The sequence below is a fragment of the Aquarana catesbeiana genome, linkage group LG11 (assembly GCF_042186555.1).
Source record: "Aquarana catesbeiana isolate 2022-GZ linkage group LG11, ASM4218655v1, whole genome shotgun sequence".
NCBI lineage: Eukaryota > Metazoa > Chordata > Amphibia > Anura > Ranidae > Aquarana > Aquarana catesbeiana.
In genome coordinates, this window is record NC_133334.1 from 103754858 (window position 1) to 103779803 (window position 24946).

The 24946-nt window shown below is 45.9% G+C and overlaps 1 protein-coding gene across 2 annotated transcripts in view; it reads right to left on the reverse strand.

Moving 5' to 3' along the window:
• PIDD1 (p53-induced death domain protein 1) overlaps positions 1-24946 on the reverse strand; it is a 69091-nt gene that overhangs the window by 28844 nt on the left and 15301 nt on the right. For both annotated transcript variants that reach the window (XM_073604821.1, XM_073604820.1), the window contains exons 6-10: positions 23347-23548; positions 22989-23123; positions 20035-20211; positions 7801-7948; positions 2447-2582 (exon numbers count right to left, since the gene is read on the reverse strand). In XM_073604821.1, the coding sequence (XP_073460922.1) occupies positions 2447-2582; positions 7801-7948; positions 20035-20211; positions 22989-23123; positions 23347-23548 (798 nt within the window). The remainder of the gene's footprint in view (positions 1-2446; positions 2583-7800; positions 7949-20034; positions 20212-22988; positions 23124-23346; positions 23549-24946) is intronic.

Genomic DNA, 24946 nt, shown 5'->3' on the forward strand with positions numbered 1-24946 from the left:
AGGTTTTTTTATAGAGAACCATCTCTTAGTATAATAAATGAAGAGATATCAGGAATTAGGATGTCAGTCCATTGAATCTTCTTGGTCCATGGATGATGTGGCATAACGGCCTCTTTTGTGAGAATGATGATTCCCATTTTGTTCTGAAATTTTCTGGGTGCTGCCTGAAGGTGAAGATGACGCCATTCTTCTGCATGTGGGAGTGTTGCTGCTTGTGGGTTCTGTCAGATTTAATTTTAAAAGGGTTTGTTGTAGTTCATCTGCTGATCTGCTTCTGTAAATTGTACCTTGGTAGTTAAATCTGACTGAAAAGGGGAAGCCCCATTGATACATAATGTTGTGGCGTTGCAGTTCCATTAGTTGGGGTTTCATGGATCGTCTTTTAGTAATAGTAAGTTGGGATAGGTCAGCAAAAATTTGATAATTGTGTCCTTGAAAATTAAGTTCTTTTTTTTCTCTTGCAGCAATTAGTATTTGTTCTTTCGTTCTGTAATAATGAAATTTTGTGATTATATCACGTGGGGGTCCATCTTTCTTTTTGGCTGTGAGGGCTCTGTGTACTCTGTCCAGTTCTAAACGTTCAATAGGGATATCTGGCTTTAGTTCTTGTAATAGAGCAGTAATAGTAGATTGCAGGTCTGTCACAGTTTCAGGTATTCCCCTTATGCGCAAGTTTGAACGTCTGGCTCTATTTTCGTAATCTTCGAGCTTAGTTTGAAGTATTAAATTCTCTTTTTTTAATTGTTCCAATTCTGTTATATTTTCTTGGGTTGTAATTTCAATTTCATCCATTTTTATTTCTAAGGCTGCGGTGCGGTTTCCCAGCTCTCTTATTTCTTTGGTTAGGCTTTTTGTTATTTGGTCTGATGTTTGTTTTAAAGCCTTATGAAGCATCTTTTCAAATTGTAATAATATTACTGGGGATACTGAGGAGGCTTGTGGAGAAGTTTGTGAGAGGATTTGTTCTGTATCTGACTCAAATGGAGAGTCTTGCTGTGACATTTTTTGTCTGTGAGAGCGCCCTGATGCTGTATCTTGTGAGGTGACTGGAGCTGCTTCAGCTGCAGTGAGTGCCTGTGAGCTCTTTGTGAGGTGATTTTTATTTCTGCCACGGTTTCCTCCCAGTACCATATTTCCTGCCCAAACTTTCACAGTTTGTTCCCTGGGGCAAAAATGTTCAAATGGATACCTTTTGAGCCTGCAGGCTCCGCTTTGTCCTTCTCTTCTCTCCTCAGCGGTGTGGAGCTCTAACAATGCATGTCTGCTCTGCTAGGCTCCTCCTCCTGCCCCCCTAATTTGTATTTTTTCAATCAGGAGCAAAGATCAATTTTACTATAAATAACACATAATATGTGTATTTTTAATATATATGATTTCAGTTGTAGCTTTATGCATTTGGTTTCTGAAGAGAGAGATCACCACATTTATAAATGCACCTAGCTCTATATATTAATACACTCAAATATTATCCCTATGATTCAGGCTAAACGTGACCCCACCAAGTCTTGTTCCATGGTTTTTTACTTCGGTCCTGTCTTATGCCGCGTACACACGGTCGGACTTTTCGTCTACAAAAGTCCGACAGCCTGTCCAACAGACTTCCGGCGGACTTTCGGCGGACTTGCAGCAGACTTTCTAACGAACGGACTTGCCTACACACGACCACACAAAAGTCCGACGGATTCGTACGTGATGACGTACACCGGACTAAAATAAGGAAGTTCATAGCCAGTAGCCAATAGCTGCCCTAGCGTGGGTTTTTGTCCGTCGGACTAGCACACAGACGAGCGGATTTCGGGGTCCGTCGTAGTTACGACGTAAAGATTTGAAGCATGTTTCAAATCTAAAGTCCGTCGGATTTGAGGCTGAAAAAGTCTGCTGAAAGTCCGGAGAAGCCCACACACGATCGGATTACCAGCCAGCTTTAGTCCGTCGGCGTCCGTTGGACTTTTGTAGACGAAAAGTCCGACCGTGTGTACGCCCCATAAGGGTGTAAAGTTACTAGCAAAAACCAGACACACTCTTGATTTACTAAAACTGGAGAGAGCAAAATCAGGTGCAGCTGTGCAATGGTAGCCAATCAGCTTCTAACTTCAGCTTGTTCAACTAAGCTTTGACAATAAAACCTGGAAGCTGATTGGTTTCTATGCAGAACTGCACCAGATATTGCACTCTCCAGTTTTAGTAAATCAATCCCACTGTTATACCCACTCTAATACAATATACTGAGCATGCCTTTGATTATTTTGTTCTCTGTATTTTTGTCTGTGTACTCTTTTTCTTTAATAAAAACACTCAATTTAAAAAAAAAAAAAAAAAAGACCAGGCAAGAAGAACTGTTTAGTGCAAACAAAAAAAAGTACCATGGGCAGTACCTAACTGTGTTGTGGCAAGTGCACTAATACAGCTACAATTACTTTAGGCAACTTTCATGCAATATACTCACCAAGAGAAGTGATCCACCTGGAAGTAGGCGTAAATATGAGTAATCTGTAACACAACCTGACTGGTAATATCTGTCCAGGTCTGTGCCTGCGGATCACCATGCAAGAGGAATAAGTGCGATCGATCCAAAGTATTACCTGCGAACAGTATCAATAGTATTACAAAGAGCAAAGTTCCAAAATCACCCAAGAGTGCCTGAGCTTTACCATAATTCACCCAGGGCTTTTTCTCAAGCCATACCTGATTTGTTTTCTTTATATAGCAGTTGTATGCAAATAAAATTGCACCTGAACGTTTATTGCAAATGTGCAATAGTTATTGCATTTTTTTTTTAAGTTTTGGATACAGTAAACAATTTGGTTTAACCCAAAATTTACACTCACCTGTTCGCATTTGGCGAGTGGAAAATTATTGAGGGTGAGTGTGGGCTGCCTCAGAAAGGTGGGGGCGAGCAGTGGCGGCAGGCGGGGTTGAATGGAGAGAGAGAGAGAGAGAGAGAGAAAGGAGGAAGAGGAGAGCCAGCCCGTTCACAGACCGTTCACAGGGATTGCCCGCTGTAACAGCTTTCATTTAAATTGCAGTCTGCTTGCCGTCACACACAGTCCCGCCTCCTGGCCCGGCTACTTTGATAGACAGAACACTGGTCCAATGCCAGGACATGTGAAGTATCAAAGGAGGTGGGCCAGGAGGTGGGACTGTGTGTGACGGGGATCGGACTGCAATTCAAATGAAAGCTGTTACAGCGGGCAATCCCCGCTCTGTGATCCGGCCGGCCCTTCTGTTCCTCCCCTCTCTCTTCCTCTGCACAGGTCACGCTGCAGGGATGGGCACAGGCGAGTGGCACTGGTGGGCACAGGTAAGTTGCACTGGTGGGTTCAGGTCATGCTGCATTGGTGGGCACAGGTCATGCTGCATTGGTGGGCATGGGTCACGCTGCATTGATGGGCACTGGTCACTCTGCATTGATGGGCACAGTGGAGGCTGCATTTATGGGCACAGGTGAGTATGCATTGATGGGCACAGGTAAGGCTGCATTGATGAGCACAGGTGAGGCTGCATTGATGGGCACTGTTCACGCTGCATTGATGGACACTGGTCAGGCTGCATTGATGACAGTGCATGGTAACATGGTGTGTGGCAGTCCATTCATAATGAATAGACTTCCTTAAAACTGAACTCAAGGAAGACTTTTTTTGTTATTAATACAATGGTAATTTCTTACCTTCCAGCAATTTCTTCATGTTTTTCCATACAGGTGTTTCTCCAATGAGAAATCCCCACTTAAATAGGTCATAAGAAGGACTCTTTTCCCTTTTTTTCTATTTAGTAGCACCCATTATTCCTCTAGACACCAGTCTTGTAACATCCCCTGTGTAGTTGCTTTTACAATGAGCAGTGACATAATTACGTAACTGACAGGAACCTTGTGTAGCAAGTGTTTATTTTTTTGCACATGATCAGGGTTGTGCACATACTCGTGAGCAAAAGAGTTTAACAAGACGTGGAAGGACAAAAATACACATGCGCATGCTTACACACAGGCCACCGCACACATGTGCATGCCTGAGCGCGGCCACACATCGTGGTGCCTGGTGGCCTATTAAAACCTGAGGTCTGCCTAGCCTCATTGCTGGATGGTTTTCAGCTCTGATTCCTGTGCTCCTTAAGCCTCGTACACACGATCGGATTTTCCACAGACAAAACCTCTGACTTTTGTCCGAAGGCGTGTGCCTGGATTTTGTCTTGCATACAAACGGAAAGGAATTGTCACCCAACAAACGCGAACATAGTGATGTACTACGTGGTTTTTCAGCTCTTTAGCGCCAACTTTTGGGCTCCTTCTGCTAATTTCGTGTTAGTAGAAGTTTGGTGAGTGTCGATTCGCGCTTTTCATTTAGTGCTTTTCATTTAGCGCTTTTCAATTCGCGCTTTTCATTTTGCGCTTTTGATTTCGTGCTTTTTAGTTAGTTCTGAACGGCCGTTCGTCAACCAAAAATGTTGAGGAATCGGAGGCAATGATGTGTATTTATTATTGGCCTTGGAGTTATTGCTTTGACCCAAGTCCAGTCCAGGAACAGGAGGAGGAGGATTTCTTAGACCAAAACTTGGATTGCAACATGGATTGGTTGCTTTATTAATCATGACCAATTATGTCATATGCCTTTGCTCCGGGAGCTCCAGGAGAATAATCCGGATGATTTTCGGGAACCCCTGCTTTCACCAACTCTTGGCATAGCTGACCCCCTATATTAAGAAGCAGGACACATGCATGAGGCTTTTATTTTATTTTTTGGTTGAATAATAATGATTTGATTAGTTATATTTTCTATATTTTTGGATGCATAGAATGCACGTTTTGGTTAAGTTCTATTGGCAGATAGCATGTCTAATGTTATTTGTTTTCTTTTTTTAATGCACAATAAAAAAATTGTGGAGAATAATACTTGGCTATGTGTTTTACTTCAAATGACAGTTTGGGAGTAGGCAATTACATTTAAAAAAATACAACGTAAATTTGACAGGGGACACCAACATAGTTGTATCTTTGATCTTAAAAACTACGGGATAATGGTGCTGTGGTAACTTGCCCAGAAAAATAAAAAAAACAAAAAGCATAATAATATTATTCTTGATATCACTAGAAAAACAAAGCCTTTGAAAATTTGTTTGCAATAACTCCATCAGTATCACAAGCAAAGCAGCTTCATTATTATCCCATTAAAGAAGAAGAGAATGTGCGCTGCATTTCGAGATTTCATAATTTGCCACGTCACGAATGTTATTTCTTCATTACGAATGCTAGTTTACAAGACCGACCGCTTCTGGCTTGTCCTTGCTTCCGAGCATGCGTGTTTGTACTTTGGACTTTTGTCCGATGGCCTTGTGTACACACGCTTGGAAAATCCGATAACAGACATTTGTTGAAAATTTCAAAGCCTGCCATCCAACATTTGTCTGCGGAAAATCTGACAACAATTGTCCGATGGAGAGTACAAACGGTCTGATTTTCCACCAACAGAGCGCGATCGTGAGCGCGCGGCTTTAGGCAGCTGTCAATCGTCCAAGTGTCCTCATTGGAAGGCTTCTCCTTTATTACCATTCTGATGACCACTCAAAATTTTGAATACTCTCTTACTTTCAAGCTTAGTGATAATGATCCCTAGGCCAATTAGAGAGGAGAAGGAAGGCCCAGTGCTGACTGGCTTACAGTGAGGGAAAAAAGTATTGGATCCCCTGCTGATTTTGTACGTTTGCCCACTGACAAAAAAATGATCAGTCTATAATTTTAATGTGGAGAAGTTAATTGAAAATTAATTAATTGGAACCGCGCTCTCTATATAATTAATACAAGTGCAAGTGCAGTTGCACTTTTATTAATTTTATAGAGAGCGCGGTTCCAATTAATTAATTTTCAATTAATTTCTCCACATTTACATTTATTTACAATGAGCTGCTCCTATTGTTATTTATATTTAGTTATACACAATTTCTTTGCCATTTGCACAGATTGATGGTAGTTCCACTTATTTTTACTATAATTTTAATAGCAGGTTTATTTTAACAGTGAGAGACAGAACAACAACAAAAATATCCAGAAAAATGCATTTTAAAAAAGTTATAAATTGATTTACATTTTAATGAGTGAAATAAGTATTTGACCCCTTGCAAAACATGACTTAGTACTTGGTGGCAAAACCCTTGTTGGCAATCACAGAGGTCAGATGTTTCTTGTAGTTGGCCATCAGGTTTGCACACATCTCAGGAGGGATTTTGTCTCACTTCTTTTTGCAGATCTTCTCCAAGTCATTAGGGTTTCGAGGCTGAGATTTGGTAACTCGAACCTTCAGCTATCTCCACATATTTTCTATGGGATTAAGGTCTGGAGACTGTCTAGGCAATTCCAGACCCTAAATGTGCTTCTTCTTGAGCCACTCCTTTGTTGCCTTGGCTGTGTGTTTTGGGTCATTGTCATGCTGGAATACCCACCCACAACCCATTTTCAATGCCCTGTCTGAGGGAAGGACGTTCTCACCCAAGATTTGACTTACATGGCCCCGTCCAATGTCCCTTTGATGCAGTGAAGTTGTCCTGTCCCCTTAGCAGACAATCACCCCCAAAGCTTAATGTTTCCACCTCCATGTTTGACGGTGGGGATGGTGTTCTTGCGGTCTTAGGCAGCATTCCTCCTCCTTCAAACATAGCGGGTTGAGTTGATGCCAAAGAGCTTGATTTTGGTTTCATCTGACCACAAAACTTTCACCCAGTTCTCCTCTGAATCATTCAGATGTTCATTAGCAAACTTCAGATGGGCCTGTACATATGCTTTCTTGAGCAAGGGGACCTTGCGGGAGCTGCAGGATTTCAGTCCTTCACTGCATAGTGTGTTACCAATTGTTTTCTTGGTGACCATGGTCCTTGCTGCCTTGAGATCATTGACAAGATTCTCCCGTGTAGTTCTGGGCTGATTCCTCACCGTTTTCATGATCATTGAAACTCCACGAGGTGAGACCCTGCATGGAGTCCCAGACCGAGGGAGATTGACAGTTATTTTTTGTTTCTTCCATTTGTGAATAATCGCACCAACTGTTGTCACCCTCTCACCAAGCTGCTCAGCGATGGTCTTGTAGCCCATCCCAGCCTTGTGTAGGTCTACAATCATGTCCCTGACATCCTTGGACAGCTCTTTGGTCTTGGCCATGGTGGAGAGATTGGAATCTGATTGATCGATTGCTTCTGTGGACAGGTGTCTTTTATATAGGTAACAAGCTGACATTAGGGGCACTCCCTTTAACAGAGTGCTCCTAATCTAAGCTCAGTACCTGTATAGAAGACACCTGGGAGCCAGAAATCTTGCTGGTTAATAGGAGATCAAATACTTCTTTCACTCATTAAAATGCAAATAAATTTATAACATTTTTGAAATGCGATTTTCTGGATATTTTTGTTGTTATTCTGTCTATCACTGTTAAAATAAACCTACCATTAAAATTATAGACTGATCATTTCTTTGTCAGTGGGCAAACGTACAAAATCAGTAGGGGATCAAATACTTTTTTCCCTTAGTTCACACTGCAGCAATGCAGGAACCCTGTGAATCCACTGCAGGTTCCCACATCGCATCTCTCCCGGCAGCAGTTTACACTGCCCTATGAGAACTGCTAGGAGTGTCAATAGAAAGCTAATGACTCCCCCAAATCAGTTTGTATATCGCAGAGGAAACTGCAAATTTGGACAGGAATCGGATCGCATGGGTGCAAACACCCATGCATTCCGATTTTACTGCGGACCAAAAAAAGGGTCCTGTGCGAGTTTGGTCGGAATGTGATGCAACTGATATTCCTTTCAGCAGCTAACCTGTGTATCCTGGTGGCAACGGCAGCTGGATTTTAACAGGACGTAAGAAGTTGTCTGTTGAACTCTGTGAAAGACATAGGAGTGGGCTAGTAGAAGATGAATTGTCTCCTGTGATCTCCCGCAATAAGTTTCTGCTGACTGGTAGTACCTGAAAGAGTGAAATAATGAAAGTTTTTTCTTGCTTCATTCCAGTTTTTTATAGCGTTGCAACACAAGATAAGTCAGATTTACAAACTATTACTGTATTGTAGGAAAGCGGGCAACTAGTTACACAGGAAAAAGAAAAAAATATGGAACAAAAAAAAGGATTTTTTCGTCATACTTACCTGTAAAATCCTTTTTCTTTGAGTACATCATAGGACACAGAGTTAGGCTAATATTCATTACTTGCTGGGTTATACTTCATCTCCAGGTGAATGGACACTGGTAGACCAAAAGTGTTTAGACAGGAAGTGATCCCCTATATAACCCCTCCCATACAGGAAGTACTTCAGTTTTGTAGCAAGCACTGAATCCTCAAAGAGAGGGGAGGGACCTCTGTCTCCCATGATGTACTCAAAGAAAAGGATTTTACAGGCAAGTATGACGAGAAAATCATATTTTCTTTTTCATCATCATGGGACAGAGTTAGGCTAATATTCATTACCTGTTGGGACGTCCCAGAGCAATAGCCTTGAGGGGAGAGAGACACCCTGCCAAACAATAGCCATCAGACCTTATACGGCAGCCCGCAGTACACTGCGGCCGAAAGGAGAATCCTCGGCTGCTCAAAACATCCACTTGATAAAAATTTTGTGAACATATGCACTGAAGACCAGGTAGCGGCCCTAAAAATCTGAGCCACAGATACCTGATGGCGAAAAGCCCAGGAGGTTCCTACACCCCTGGTAGAGTGAGCTCTCACCCTAAAGGGAGGAGCTTTATGTTTCAGACAGTAGGCCTGAATGACCAAATTGACGGACCCAATTGGCAATGGAAGCTGCCTGCCCCTTCTTGGGTCCTTTTGGAGCCGGAGTGTTACTTAGGTGGAGTGGTTATCCCATGAATGAACCAAAGGCGCATCAATTAAGAAGCATCTGGTGAGTGGCCAGTCTAAAAGGTGGTGGTGTGTCACTCAGTCACATATGATTATTGAAGAAACACAGGAGCACGTTAGTCACAGCAATTGATAGAAGATTTTGCAGCATTTTTTGTGGACTTTATGACACATATTGCATTTAATAGCTGATTTATGTTTTGATTTTTGTTTTTTTGTTTTGATTTATGTTTTTGGTTCAGTTTGGTGCACATGATATAACTTATGGAAGAGTGTTCAGGTAAAGTTTTTTCACATAACAATAGGAAGGGAATATTGTAAGTGGTGTTGATATGGGAGTAGCGCATTCACACACATTAATCAGCACTTTCAGCCCATTCTAATGAAGGGCCTTTTTTGAATGCAGCAACTTTGGAATTAACCTTTAAGGATTTTGAGGGAGCAGTGGTTTTGCGCCGGTGACACACACATACTAATTTGCATGACAGCAAGTCTAATGGAATTTCCTTGATAGGCTCAAATGGTTGCTTCTTTAACACAAATAGCACCAAGTTCAAGTCCCAAGGATACATAGGTGACCTGATGGGGGGAAGAAAGCGAGTTGCCCCCTGCATAAAGGTTCGGACCAGTGAATGGCAGGCTAAAGGCCTTTGGAAGAATACTGATAGGGACGAAACTTGACCTCTGATTGTACTCAAAGTCAATTTGACTGTAGAAAAGGGAAAATTCTCCCAATCACGTATTTCCGAAGATGCCATTTTTTGGCTTCACACCAAGCAATATAAGTCTTCCAGACCTTATGATAGCTCTTCCTAGTGACAGCTTTTCTAGCATTCACTAGGGTAGACACCACTGGTCCCGAGATGCCATGGTCCTTTAACACCCTGGCTTTAATAGCCATGCCGTCAAATTTAGAGACTGTAAATTGGGGGTAATATAGGATCTTGAGACAGTAGATCGGGGCGATGTGGAAGTGTCCATGGCCCGTCCACTGTCAGTCTCACAATCTCCAGGAACCAGGGCCTTCTGGACCAGGCTGGTGCCACCAGAATGACTGGAACTCCCTCTTTCCGAATCCTGCACAACAAATGTGGAAGGAGAGGGATCGGAGGGAAAGTATAAACCAGGGAATACTGGCTCCATGGAACTACCAGAGCATCTGCTCCGATTGCCAGAGGATCTCTTGTTCGGGACACAAATTGCTGTAGCTTTTTGTTAAACCTGGATGCCAGTAATTTGACCTTTGGCTATCCCCAACATTGGCAAATTTCCTGGAACACCCCTGGGTGTAGGGACCATTCCCCCCGGGCAGATTTGCTGGTGGCTGAGATAATCTGCCTTCCAGTTCTCTACTCCTGGTATATGGACTGCCGATAGAATCGGCACATGTCCCTCTGCAAAGGCTAGTATGTGGTTCACCTCCTTCAGAGCTGAATGACTCCTGGTACCGCCTTGGTGGTTTATATAGGCCACTACAGTGGCATTGTCGGACTGAACCCTGATAGGGTAGTCCTGAAGCTCCACCATTCAGGACCGTAGGGCCAGTCAGACTGCCCTTAATTCCAGAACGTTGATGGGCAAGATCTATTCTGTCCTTGACCACTTCCCCTGAGCTGTGAGCCCTTCTGCCTGAGAGACTGGCATCTATAGTCAGTACTCTCCAAGTTACCAAGACGAAGGATCTTCCCTTTCACAGGTTCTGATCCTGCAACCACCAGTTTAGGTTTAAGCGTGCCCGAGGAGATAAGAATATTGGATAATCCAGGGCTTTTCCTCTCCTGTTCCAAGCCAACAAGATGTCTTGTTGTAAAGGCCTGGAATGTAACTGGGCATAGGGCACCGCCTCGAAGGAGGATACCATCCTCCCTAGAAGACTCATACAGAGCCGAATGGAGGGTTGTCTGGTGCCCCTTATCTGAAACACCTGATCCTTCAGGGCACAGATCCTTGCGCGTGGCAAGAATACTCTTGCTTGTACCGTATCTAGTATCAGACCTAAATACTTTAGACTTTGAGCTGGTCTCAAGGTTGACTTTCGGTATTTATGATCCAGCCTAAGCTTTCCAAATACTTCACTGTGCATGTTATGCTCTGTTCTAGAGCCTGTAGTGAGTGATTTCTGAGCAGGAGGTCATCCAGATACCCAAGCACCAAGATCCCTTGGGCCCTTAAAAGACCCAGTACTGGTGCTAGGACCTTTGTGAACACCTGGGGAGCTGTAGCAAGCCCGAAGGGTAGAGCCACAAACTGAAAATAAGGTTCCTCTAATGCAAATCGCAGGAACCTCTGATGAGGCTGAAAGATAGGTACATGTAAATACGCGTCCTTTATATCGATGGAGGCTAGAAAGTCTCCCATCTGGAGTGAGGCTACTACTGAGTGGACAGACTCCATCCGAAAGACCTGGTTCAGTAGATACTGGTTCAGGGATCTTAGGTCCAAAATGGGCCCCGTTTGGTTTATGAAACCGTAAACAGGTTCGAGTAAAACCCTGTGCCTCTTGTTGGAGGATTCGAGGGAACGCTGGATCTTAAAAACCTCTGAGGGGGAACCCCCTGCAACTCCAGCTTGTAACCGCAGGATATAGTTGAGATGACCCACTCGTCCTGAATTATTGTTCTCCAAATGTCCAAAGTGCAGCAGCCTTCCCCCCACCCGATGGAGTGAGGGCCTCCCCTAAAAAGGAGGGCTTGTTGCTGGGTTTAGAAGAATTTTTGACCCAGGGCTTTTTCTGGCCCTGGCCTTGCGGCTTGTCCCTGGCCCTAGCGCCTTGTCCCTGGCCCTAGCGCCCTGTTGGCGGCGGAACTGCCTTGACGCTGAGACATTTGAGGAAGCAGTCCCTGAGGTTTTAAATGAGGGACACCTGGTGCTTTTCTTCACAGAAAGTAGAGAACTCTTCCCTCCAGAAATCTTTTGGATATATTTGTCCAAATGATCACCAAATAAACGTTCACCATGAAAGGGGAAACCTGCCAATAACTTCTTACAAGGAAGCTCGGCTGACCAGTTCTTAAGCCACAAAAGTCTGCGCATATGTACAGACAAGAGAGCCAAACGAGAAACCTGCTGTATTGAATCCTTTAAAGGTGTCAACAACAAAACACAGCGCTCGAGGAATATCTGTCTTACTTTCAGGCAGATCATCCTCCCAGTCAGGCCATGTGATCTGATTCTTTATGGAATGGCAGATACCACTTGCTGCAACAGCTGGCTGAATAGCTGAACTGGCTAAAGAAAAGGAAGGTTTTAATAATGACTTCAATAATGACTTCAATAATGACTTCAAGGAAAAGACTGCTGCATCTATGGCTGGCATTCTCCACTTCTAAACTAACTTTTCATCCATGGGATATAAAAGGGAATACCTCTTAGGAGGAACAAAAATCCTGTCAGGATGTTCCCAATCAGCATACACCACCTGTTACAACAGAGGGTGTAAGGGGAAAGCCTGTGTGGCCTGAAGAGGCCTCAGGGAACCCAAAGAGGACAAGAAGGGCTCAGTAACCTCTGCAAGAGGCAACTTAAAGGCAGAACGAACCATTTCTGTAAGAGTCAGGATCAAAAGCCTCTGTGACTGAGAGGCAGACACCAACTGGATATCTTCTTGTCCAGATTGTTCTGAAGCAGCCTCATCCGCCAGGCCATCCACAGAATCCTCAGCTTTTAGCTCTTCCCCATCCTCAACCAATTCCTGCTCCAGACTAGGGGATATTTTTTTGTATAATCTTTAATTTGAAGCACATATAACAAGACATGTCCAACATTTTGCTTTAGAATGAGATTGCTGACCCACATGGGTCTGGCGTGTGTAAACAGCACAAATAAACAGGTTGAACAGAGAAATAAAATAAAATACAACAATAAAATAAATATCATGTGGGTATTGTGCAGGGTGGCCGAGAGGCCATCAACGGTTAATAGGTTAGGACGTCGCCTTGGTGGCAGTGTTGTGGACAGCTGTAGCAGGTGCGGAGGGTAGATAGAGTGTATAGGCCTCTTGCATGACAGCCCTACCTCTGGTGGTAGGCCAGAGGGGGCTGTCAATAAAACTATAGTAAAGATATGGTCCCCTGGCCTACGGCTGGGGCAGAGGGAGGGAGGCCCAATGGCCTCCGTCTAACCTCCCCCTACCCCCTGTACGCCCCAGGGGCTCCAGAGAATCACATTATACACTCGGGCGGGACATCAAGTGCCCCCCGTATAAAGTGGGCCCATCCCGTGAGTGTAGAGGCTCTAGGCATATACGTCAGCCCATAGAATGTATAGAAAAAAGAAGAGGGGGGAAAAGAAGAGGGAAGAGGGAGAAGGGAAGAAGGGGAGGTGGAGGGAGCGATCTAAGCGTACCTGCAATCCTGTAGAAAGCCTTAGTCATGACCACACCAAGCATACCATCTCCAAATGAGTCAGTCAACCTCGTTGGACTCCAGTAGCTGCCATGTTTAGAGGGGTAGCTCCCCGTCTTCTAAGTTCTTAACAGCCTGCAAATTTTAAGGATTGGGTCTGCCAGTTCTAGTAAAGTTATGTCAAAGCTAGAGGGTACATCTCTACAGTCTGTGACGTATTCAGTCCAGGGTGTCCAGATACCGATAAACCGGTCTCGGGAGCCCCGGCAGGTCGCTATTCCAGTCCTCAGCTTCTCGGGACTGCACTCACTCCGCCGATCCACTCTTCCCGGGTAGGGACTCTGGACTGCTTCCAATAAGTGGGGAGTAGGCGCCTTGCCGCGTTCAGTAAATGGGGCAGCACGCTTTTTTTATATTGGCTGAGTGGGATCGGGGGGACATGCAGGAGGAAGTGCGTCAGAAAGAAAGGTACATCTATCCCTGTTATGCATTTTATTTGGTCCTTGACATCCTCCCAAAAGGGCATGATTAAAGGACATTCCCACCATATATGAACAAGCGTGCCTCTGTGTCCACAGCCTCGCCAGCAAAGCTCTGACCCCGAAGGATAGATATGTGCCACTTCTGCTGGCACCCGGTACCAGCGGGACATTATCTTATAGGTTGTTTTTTGGGCTTTAGAGTCTATAGAAGACAAGCGTGTGAGGTGGTATAGGTGGGTTAGTTGTGAATCGGTGAATTCCTGCCCTAGGTCTCTTTCCCACCTCCGAATGTAGGCGGGTTTGGATTGATGGGCAGCAGAGCCTAGGAGTCGGTACTATTCCGACACCATGTGAGGGATAGGTTCTTCATTTACGAAGAGGTGTTCAAACGGGGTGAGGGAAGAAGGATCTCTAATTGAGCGGCCGTGTATCTCGAAGAAGTGGTGTAGTTACCTATACCTCCAAAAGTTCATTCGTGAGCCTTGATGCCTGGCCTGTAGGGCATCAAAGCTCAGGAGCTTACCATCTTTCATGAGCTTGCCGCAGCTGGCGTCTCCATCCACCACCCAAGGCCCAAAAAAGGCCATCTGCTCACCTGGGGGGAACCACAGGAACCCACCCAGTGGTGCCAGCGGGGACACGGGGGGGCTATTTTTAAGAGCGGGTTGATCCGGTCCCAGACTGAGAGCACCTGAGCTGTCAGTGGGGAGGTCGTTACGGATAGCCCCCTGTGTTCCCTGGGCAGCCACGGGCATAGGATGAATTCCTGCCCGCCAGACATTTCTCCAGGGAGACCCAGAGTTTTGAGTGAGTGTTGAAACGCCAGTTGAGTATCCTCTGGAGGACTATAGCTCGGTAATACCATCTTATGTCCGGGATCCCTAGGCCGCCTTCACGTTTTGTGCGCCTCAGCACCTTTAGGGCTATTCTGGGTTTCCATGCGTTCCATACAAAATCGGACAGCATGCTGGACAAACGGTCAAAGAGGAGTCTAGGTAGGGGTATCAGTAGCATCTGTAAGAAGAAGATTATGCGTGGCAATATACTTCATTTCTATAATGTTTACCCGTCCCAACCATGTAAAGGCAGTCTGCGTCCATTGTGAGAGGTCCTTTTTGACTGCGGTAAGCAGCGGGGGCAAGTTGGCCGCGTACAGGGTGTCGAAGTGGTCTGTAAGTTGCACGCTAAAATATCGAAGGGACGATTCGGCCCAGGTAAAAGGGAAGGCAGCCCAGAGACTCGTGGTTAAGGAGGGGGCAAATAGATGGGTAGAATTTCAGACTTTGTGTAATTTATCTTAAGATTAGAAAGTGTTTGAGTTCCTTCATCAGGTTTGGCAATGAGATCAGGGGGTCCGAGAGGTGGAATAAGACGTCATCAGCGTATGCCAAGAGCTTATGTTCCACGTTGCCAACTTGCAAACCCTTGATATCTTTACTGGTTCGCACAGTGCTGAGCAATGGCTCCAGCACTAGGGCGAATAAAAGGGGTGAGAGGGGGCACCCCTGTCTCATGCCGTTCCTGATTGGGAAGCTGGATAAGAGGGTCCCGTTCACTTTAACCTGCATGCAAGGTGTAGAATATAGGGCCATGATCAATGCCAGCATTCGCGACCCTAGCCCCAGAGACCTAAGTACTGCTTTCAAATAGGACCAGTCAACACGGTCAAAAGCTTTTTCCACGTCTGTCGATAGTATTATATAGGGTTGGGGGTCTGAGCGGGTGCAAGCCCAGTGAATGAGTTGGATTGCTCTGAGGGAGTTGTCCCTAGCCTCTCTGCCTGCAATGAAACCTGTTTGGTCAGGATGGACAATCCCAGGCATGAGGTGCTTAAGTCTGTTAGCTAAGATTTTTGCCAGGATTTTTATGTCCACATTGAGGAGGGAGATGGGACGGTAGCTTTGGGGGACAGTGGGGTCCTTGCCCTCCTTCGGGATCACAGTGATGTGAGCCAAAAGTGCCTCTGGGGGGATGACCTTACCCCCCCGCTACTGAGTTGAAATATTTGCACATGGGTGTTCGCTAGATGGGGAAGTAAGGTCTTCTAGTATGCCTTAGTAAACCCATCTGGGCCGGGACTTTTCCCATTGGGCAAGGACTTCACTGTCACACCAAGTTCAGTTGAAGTAATCGGCAGCTCCAGAGTGGAACATTGGTCTTCCGTGGGGGGAGGCACCTGCTGAGGTCAAGTATTCCTGGACTGCCTTTTCTCTGGTGTCATGTGTATTAGGTGGAAGCTCAGAGTCTAAGTTATATAGTTTGGCGTAGTAATCTCGGAACCCCGCAGCAATTTTAGAAGACTGCATCATCGGTTCCCCAGAGGAGGAGTGTAATTTTTGTATGTATGCCTGTGCATGCTTCTTCCTAAGTGCCCGTGCGAGCAAACGACCACATTTATTTCCCTGCTCGTAAAATTTGTGGGACATCTAAACTGTTTACGGGTTTGTCAATCTAGAAGGGGAAGGAACAATTCCCACAGCTCAGTTAATTTCTTCAGTGCCTCGGGGCCCCCGTTGGCCTTATGGTGAAGTTCAGCCTTTCGAAGAGCTGTGTGCACTCTTTGGAAGTCTGCCTGGTGTGCCTTCTTAAGTCTGGACCCTTGGGAGATCAGCTCTCCCCTGACCACTGCTTTATGGGCTTCCCATACTACGCCCTCGTTGATGTCATCCGTGGAATTTTCTCGAAAGTAGTGGGTTAAGGTGTCAGCTACCCCCTTCACCACCACCACATCGTCTAGCAAATTTTCGTTCAGCCTCCACGTCCAGGCCCTATGAGTGCCTGATGGTAGGGCGATGGTGATCGTGACTGGGGCATGGTCAGAGATGGTGATGTTGCCAATGGACGCAGACTGCAGGGGCTCCAGGGTAGTGTGGTCCACATCTATGTGGTCTATACGTGTGTACACATCATGTACCTTGGAATAGTAACTGAAGTCTCGATCTGAGGGGGTGTAGCACCCTCCAGCTATCTATCATGCGGTGAAATTGGAGTGTCTTGTGAAAGTGTTTGAGAAATGTATAGGAGTGTGGGGGTCTCGCGTGGCATGTGTCGAGCAAGGGGTCTGGGCTGATATTGAAGTGTCCCCCCAGGATTAAGAGGCCTTCTCTAAAGTCGGCCAGTTGCTCCAAAGTCGAGTCAATGAAGGTGAGTTGATTGGTGTTAGGGGCATAGATCGTCGCGAAGGTATACGTTTGTCCAGCGATACTGCCCTTCAGGAAGACTTATCTACCCAAGGGGTCTATTTTATTGTCGGTGGGCTGGAAGGGGCAAGACTTGTGTATTGCGATGGCCGTGCCCCTAGATTTAGATATCAGGAAGGTGCTGAGGAACCACTGATTAAAAAGGTGAGTGGGTAGCTTGGGAAGTGTCTGGGGTGTGAAGTGGGTCCCCTGTAGGAAGACCACCTGCGTCTTTAACCGTTTTAATTCCCACCATAGTTTGTTACGCTTGTGTGGAGAGCAGAAGCCTCTAACATTATATGAGCTTACCTGTAAAGCAGCCATGGATAGGTCTGGGGATGTACAAGGTGTCAAGGTTGGTGGTGTGCTCGGCGTGGGTGATGGTGGCAGGTCGCTCCAGGGAGAGGGAGAAGAGGAGTGGGGAAGAAAGAAGAAGACATGTAAAGCAAATATCAAAGACATAACAAGCCAAACAAAATGGCCAGAGCCATCTCAACATGTGAGTCATCTGAGGGTCGTGTTCAGGACCCCGCCCCCTATGGGGGGGGGGACCCGATCATCCACCCAAGATCCAAATGGGGATCGGTACCCAGAAAAGGGTGGCCTATGTGGGGTACGTGAGCCAACATGGGGGGGAAGGAGGAGGCCTTAGCTCCCATCCACCACATCTAACAATGTGTGGCAGAGGAGGGAGATGTGGGGGTATTCACCCTTAGCAGCTTCCCAGGTAGTGTGAGTGTAGCTAGGTATGCTGCAAGTAGTCAGACTTCAACTAGTGTGCGTGGGTCTACCAATCAGGTAAACAAGAAGGAAGTCCAAAACGTTATGTAGAGTAGGTGAGAGCGAGCAGGGCTCATCTCCAGCATCACAGGGAAGTCCAAGGCACGGCAAGTACGAAAGTTTCTCTCAGAAAAGAGGTAGGTCTAGTACAAGGGTACAGGCAGAGTTGTTCCGTCAGTCTCTTGTGTAACTTACATATGATGTCTCTTGGGTTATTCACATCTTGGGATGGGTGCTTAAGAGCCCTGTGTGCCCGATCTATCTCAATAGTAGCTGTAACAGGTAGCCCTAGTATTTCCTTAAAGATGCCCTCTAAGGTAGGAACAATGTCCTTAGCGCCCGTCGCTTCAGGCAAGCCTCTGATCCTGCGGCTGCGATTCTCCATGTCATCCAATTGACAGAGCAGGGCCTCAATCTGATGGTCTTGTGCAGTACATTTGTCCTGCAGCATGGAGATAACTGGGAGGGTTTCCTCAAATCTGTGCTCCAGGGATTCCATTCTGCCCCCCAAGTGTGAGGTGTGAGCTTTAAGTTGTGCAATGTCCTCCTTGAGGGTCTTTTCCACTCTATCTGCAAATCGCTCCAGGTCATCCCTGGTGGGGAGAGACCAAATATGGTGTCTAATGTCCACATCATCTAGAGGGTCTGGGGCTTCAGGGACTCTATCCGGGGATGCGGGGGAGCCTGGGGAGGTGGGGGAGCCGATTCACTCACCGACCTCGGGGATGGTATAGGGGAGCTTGTAGGCTGTTGCGGTCGGGCGGCGGCATTCTGTGAGGCCTTAGTTGATTTCTGGGCCTTCGTGGCCGGCGCCATCTTTGAAGCCTCGCGGCTCCCAGGGAAGAAGGAATCCAGCTGCCCCTGCCTGGATCGGTCGTTCCGCGGTGGCTGCGAGGATGCCCGGCTCCTCTGGGACATGTTAGGAGTCAGCTGGGGTAAGTATCTCCCTCGTGGCGGTGAAATAGTGCTGCGGTGGGACAGAGCTGCAGAGACACGTGTCCTCACTCCTCCATTGCCAGGACACGCCCCCACTCCTCTTTTTTGAAGACATTTACTAGCCACAAAAAGAGAGTACCTGGGTGTAGTATTAAGACACCTCAGAAGGGAGACACTTTCATAGGGCTCACCAAGCCCCTATGCAACACCTTTAGCCTGCCAAGCAACACCTGGTGACTCACGTGACTGTGTCCCACAGCTGCCTTTTGGAAGCACCGCATGCTTGGCATACACAGCTTAAATAAGCTGGCTGTGCGCCGGAACGTTCTGTGCATGCACATGCACGTGCACGGTCCTAGCGAATGGCGTGGCTGTATTCGAGTATGGCGCGAATCTTCATGCACCCAGATAAAGGCTACGGCGCATGTGTGGCGAATCCGCGTGCGCTATGGCCGCCAAACAAACTGCTGAGCCCAGTGGCACTCCTGCGAACACACGTGCGCCATGGCGAACCAAGGCGAAACGGCGCACCGTTGTGCGCCATCATGGAGGTAAGAAACAGTCAGACACAAGCAAAAAAAGGTACACTTTGCAAACACCTCCCCCGTATGGTCACCGCACACAGGTGTCCAGCCGCTAGCTTGACTGCTACAATCACTGGGCACCCCACAATAATTAAATAAAGGGGTTTCACTTACTCGTCCAGGTGCAGGGCAGCTTAGAAGCGAGGAGCCCAATCTTCACCCTTCATGGCGGGTTCCTGTCACTTGAGGACCTTCAAGGACTGGGTACCCTTTTCATGTTTAGGGTCCAGTACCTTGGACCTGTACAGCACCCTGCAGGAATGCCTTAGCGCTGTAGTGTCCAGGATTCCACTTTGCAGGGTCCAGCGCCTGGAGGCCGCATTACAGGCAAAACCTCACAGGATCTTGAGTCTTCTTTGCGAGGCTCGGGTACCTTTTATCTAAGCATATAAAGCCTATGTCAAATGGATCTGATCGTTCAATCGCTCGATTCATTTAAGAACCATTTGTGGGACTAGAGAACTGGAGCTCAGAGAGCTCAAACAACCGTTCCATCCACCTTGCAGACACTGGTAAAAAACCAAAATACTTGCTGTATGGGAGGGGTTATATAGGCCAGTGGTCATCAACCCTGTCCTCAGGGCCCACTAACAGGCCAGGTTTTATGTATTACCTTGGGGAGATGCAGACTAGAATACTGCAATCACTGAGCAGCAAATTATATCACCTGTGATGTATTTCAGTTATCTTGCAAACCTGGCCTGTTAGTGGGCCCTGAGGACAGGGTTGATGACCACTGATATAGGGGATTACTTCCTGTCTAAAGACCTTTGGTCTACCAGTGTCCATTCACCTGGAGATGAAGTATAACCCAGCAGGTAATGAATATTAGCCTAACTATGTGTCCCATGATGTATGGAATAGAAACTAGGGCTAGTTTTACCTACAACTGACCTGCATACGAATTGTTCGGGTCCTCTGTGTTGCTCCAGCTGGAAATTCAACCCGGATATTCTGATCCACAGTGGAGAAGAGGAGCTCTCCTTCTATAGGCACCTCACATCTATCTTCTACTAACCGTGAGACCACAAGGAACCAAGAGAAGTGAGGGGTCCTGCAGATGGCTATCATCTGAGAAAACAAGACAGAAAAGTACATATATTTTAAATAAACACTTAAGGAACACAATGAAAAACCGCTGCAGGCAAACATGAAGTCCTTCTCTGGCTAACATCTATTTCTGCATCGTTTGTTTCCCCTTCTACATTTTTCATTATGCTTCTCTGGGAGTGAAAAAATGCTCTTTTTTGCACCCAAGACATAATCACAAGGCCTGAAGCCAGAAGGAGGGAAGCATACTGCTTTTTATTGGCAAGAGACTTTTACCATGATGAATTTTGCACTTTGGGTGCAGTTATACTTTAAAAAGTGATTGTAAAAGGCAAATTTAATAAAATAAAAAACAAAAAAATATGTCATTCTAACCTGCCCTGTGCAGTGGTTTTACAGAGAGCAGCCCAGATGCTCCTCTTCTGGGATTCCCCGCAGATGCTCCTGGCCTCCCCCCTTGTGCAGTGCACCGATAAAAAGCCACTTGCTATGGGGGCACTCGTGCATTCTCGTTCTTGAGCCCATTCTGTATGTTCATAAGGCACACAGGGCGTGACTCAGCCACGCTCCTGATCCCTCCTCACTGGCTGTGATTGAATCATTGCCAAGATCTCCCGCTGCTGTGAATGAGCCAATAAAGAGAGAGAGCCGTGAGAGCCTCTTCTCTCATGCACATGGCTGGATCGAGATCAGGCACAGGTAAGTATTTAGGGGTTGGGGGGGAGCTCCTTGCAGAAGGTTTTTATACTTTAATGTATAGAATGCATTAAGGTAAAAAAAAACACTTTTAAATTTTCTAAATATTGGTAAGTTGTTCTTTAAAAAACATTAAAGCAGGGGCCCCCCAGCCGCTGGGTCGTGGCCTGGTTGCAGCCGGGCCACGAAGGCTGCACTTTTAGAGGTTTGGCGGAGGCGGGCGAGCAGAGAGATGACATCATCTCTCAACACCCGCTCTGCATCACAGCTGTTCCGCCTTCATAGCCAGCTGCGAACACAACACTATCTGAGGTGCTGCGGGCAAGCAAAGAGATGACGTCATCTCCCACCACCCGCCCCGCATCACCGCCGTTGCGCCCTCACAGCCAACCGCAAACACTACACTAAGGTGTGGCAGGCAAGCAGAGAGATGAAATCTCTCACTGCCCGCACAGCATCACAGCTGTTCCACCCTCACTTGGCAAGTGACAATCCGCATCTGGTGGCAAGTCATGTGACAAGTGACAATGCGCATCTGATGGCAGGCAAGGTGGCAAAGGATAATCTGCCTCTGGTGGCAGGCAAGGTGGCAAGTGACAAGCTGCATCTGGTGGCAGGCAAGGTGGCAAGTGACAAGCTGCATCTGGTGGCAGGCAAGGTGGCAAGTGACAAGCTGCATCTGGTGGCAGGCAAGGTGGCGAGGGACAATCTGCCTCTGGTGGCAGGTAACATGGCAAGTGACAAGCTGCATGTGGTGGCAGGTAACGTGGCAAGTGACAAGCTGCATCTGGAGGCAGGCGACATGGCAAGTGCAAAGCTGCGTCTGGTGGCAAGTGAAAAGCTGAATCTGCTGGTAGGCGACAGTGATAGGTGACACGCTCAGGGTTCCCACTGATTCTGCATTATGGTGAGCTGAACTATTTCATTTTATATTACAATGTGATAATGGAAATAATGTATTCAATCATTCTGACACCATACCAGCCATGGTGTCATGATGATTGAAGTGCTAACACCAGCCATTGCCGCAACTGCATCCCCCCTCCCTCCACCCAGGCCTTGGCACAATTTTCTTCCACAAAGCCAGTCCCCAGTGCCAAAAAGGTTGTGGACCACTGCATTAAAGAATATGTAAATCCGAGATTTCATTTTCCTAATATGTGCCTCCTGTGCCATGTACTTGTATGAAAAAGTATCCTGTTCTCTTTGTATTGCTTCCTTTATGTGACATTCCTGGTGTCTTGCCAGTCCCTCTGCTTTCCTATTAAAAATTGACCATACTAGGTAGGAGAGAACATAGTGGTCAGCTCTCAAGCTGTGCTGGGAACTTAGCTTGCTTCCTTCCAATGATCAGATTTGTCCTGACATGCCCCTCTGCACAGCCATTTACTGGGAAGGTTAGTTTGCTGCTGTTTCTCCTCCCTGGAGCTGAGAACAGAAATTATGTGATCGCTTATAGGAAAGGGAAAAAAAAATGTATTTATAATTTTTATTACATAAATATGTATGCACAAATGTTTTGCCTTTCATTTCTATTTTAAACTGAATGGGTTGTTTCACAAAGGTGAGGGTTCACATATATCACTTGACCTACCTATATAGCCTCCTACCCCCACAAATGTAGATCAGATTTTGTCTTTTAGATGAGCTCAAATGGATGTAAAGTCATAAGATGAAGTGGCTGTACAGGGAACAGTTGAACTAAGTTCTAGACACAGTTCCCATCTAGCTGGAGACACATAATTTGGTCAGGTGCGCCACCTCACTTAAGCCGACTTTTAGGGGAGAAGACAGAGTGGAAGCTGATGAAGTCTTGGGGGTAGAGGAGACAGTGATTTTAGTATTAATATAGTCAGGAGAAGCCACAGAAACCTGTTTTCAAGGCTATCGTATTCCACATTTCCCACTATCTTCAGGGAGGATCACACTCCCAGTATCATCATTGTTGTAGTATCTCATTCATCAACACAATGGAGTTCCCAGGTTTCTCAGCTCCAACTGCATATATTCCTCTAAAGGAAGCTAGTTGTAATAAGTCATAAGTCACTGTCTTCAGTGCACAAATACAAGAACTTCAACCTTCGTTCAGCCTGCTGTCTCACCTCACGCACTGACTTTTCCTTTGTTGTAGTGCTGAGATCTGTCCATGTTTCTGATGAGTCGCTGAAAGTCCTAATGACCACCTCTCGTTTTCGCACATGCTTCAGGTAAGTGAAGGGGATGGTGATTTCGACATCCTGTTGAGCAATAAATTACACATATACCTTCAACATTATGAATCTCTCTAATAAAAACACTATTAACCTAAGCATGAACCATTATTAGTGACAAGCCTCTCAGACTTATAGAAAATATGAGATTTATTTTGGAAAGTCTTGTTCTATAGAAGCACCCCAAGGACACATAAGGACATTGAAAACCAACACCCCAAGGACATAGAAAACTAAACAGCTGACTTACCTGATGGAACTGGATGCCATGAGGCTGAAGCTCCAAGGTGCTACTGAGCAGTACATCATGATGTCCAAGTCTCACATGCTGTGAATCTGGCTGAAATATCTGAAAACCAATTTTCATAGGATATGACACAGCTCCGGAAGGAAAACAAAGCTGAAAGCCGCCAGGTATGAATACCCAGCATCCCTCTGGTGTAACCAAAAAACTGGAAACAAAAGCAAATTATTGTTTATTATTAGTGTAGAATGACATGCAAACAGCTACAATACATACATTTTTTTTTTTTTTGCAAAAAAAAATTTTATTCAGCAAAAAACAACATAAAAATAGAGTATCAGGTAGGTGAAACATCATATATGAAGAATAACACATAGTACACATTGATTTGGTCCACATAACCGCCTCCCCTATAGAGGAGAAGTAGCGACCCCAGTAGGAGTCTAACCCCCCCCCCCCGTATTCCAGTGACCCTGTTTTTTTTTTTTTTACATTAAAATAACTATATACAAACGACCATGGACAAAAAATATTGCGTCTCTCCTTCAGGTATATCTCCGCACCAAGTCTGCACCCCTACCCCAGGCTGGTCCCATCAACATGTAACACATATATAACTCCACATCCCTCAACCCTTTACTGAGTCTCTCCTTCTCCCAGTGTCTCCCTTGAGTCAACCCTTCTATACCAGACCCTCCTAAATTTCTTGGGAGCTCCCCTGGCTTCATATGTTATACCTTAGAGAGGAACATCAACATTCACAACTTTCAGCCACATCCCCAACGTCAGCCGTTCCGTATGGATCCACCTCCTAGCTATGAGTTTCCAAACTCCAAAATACAGTATTCTAAGGAACAACTTGGTGTGCTCACCCACCTCCACTGGACAATACATACATATTTACTGTTTCAGCCACCAAAGTGGTAATTTTGTTCAGTCCTGCCACAGTGAACAGCGGAGAGGACCTCTCCACTATTTAATTGTTCAGCTTCCAGGGTTACCTCCTTACTAATTGAACAGAGGAGGTAAAGTTGATTTATTTACCAATGACACCTGGTGTATGTGGTGAGGTGACTGGGCAACCTGTGGGCTAAAAGAAAAAAAACATTTCCTTCATGAACACTAACAGCTTGGATGGATGAATCCTATTCTGACAGATACTAGTGATTGCTGTCATAATACTCAAACCACGGCTGTATCTGATTGGATGCAGCCACTGTTTAGCTGACAATTTTCAGCCCAACAATTTTCAAAAAATGTTGGGTGGGAGGGGGCTGGCGGGGTCACCCACTAAACGGACTTCAGCCAGTTCATCAACTGTTGGAAATTCCCATTGTTTATGGCCTGCTTAAAGGAGTTGTCTTGATATAGCAGGTAATAAGTGGGTCACCTGCCTGTGCAATGTGGCAGATATTTGCAAATCACATGACTAGCTATATAGAATTAACAGTAGACTCGCTGTAACAGATTAAACAGTAAACATACATATAAGTATCTGAACTTTGTATTTAGCCATATGCTTAATGCTATAGTTGCACATAAAAGTAGGAGCTGAAGGAGACCTAAACTGTTATTTTTACAGTCTCTCTGTCTGTAATCTAATCTC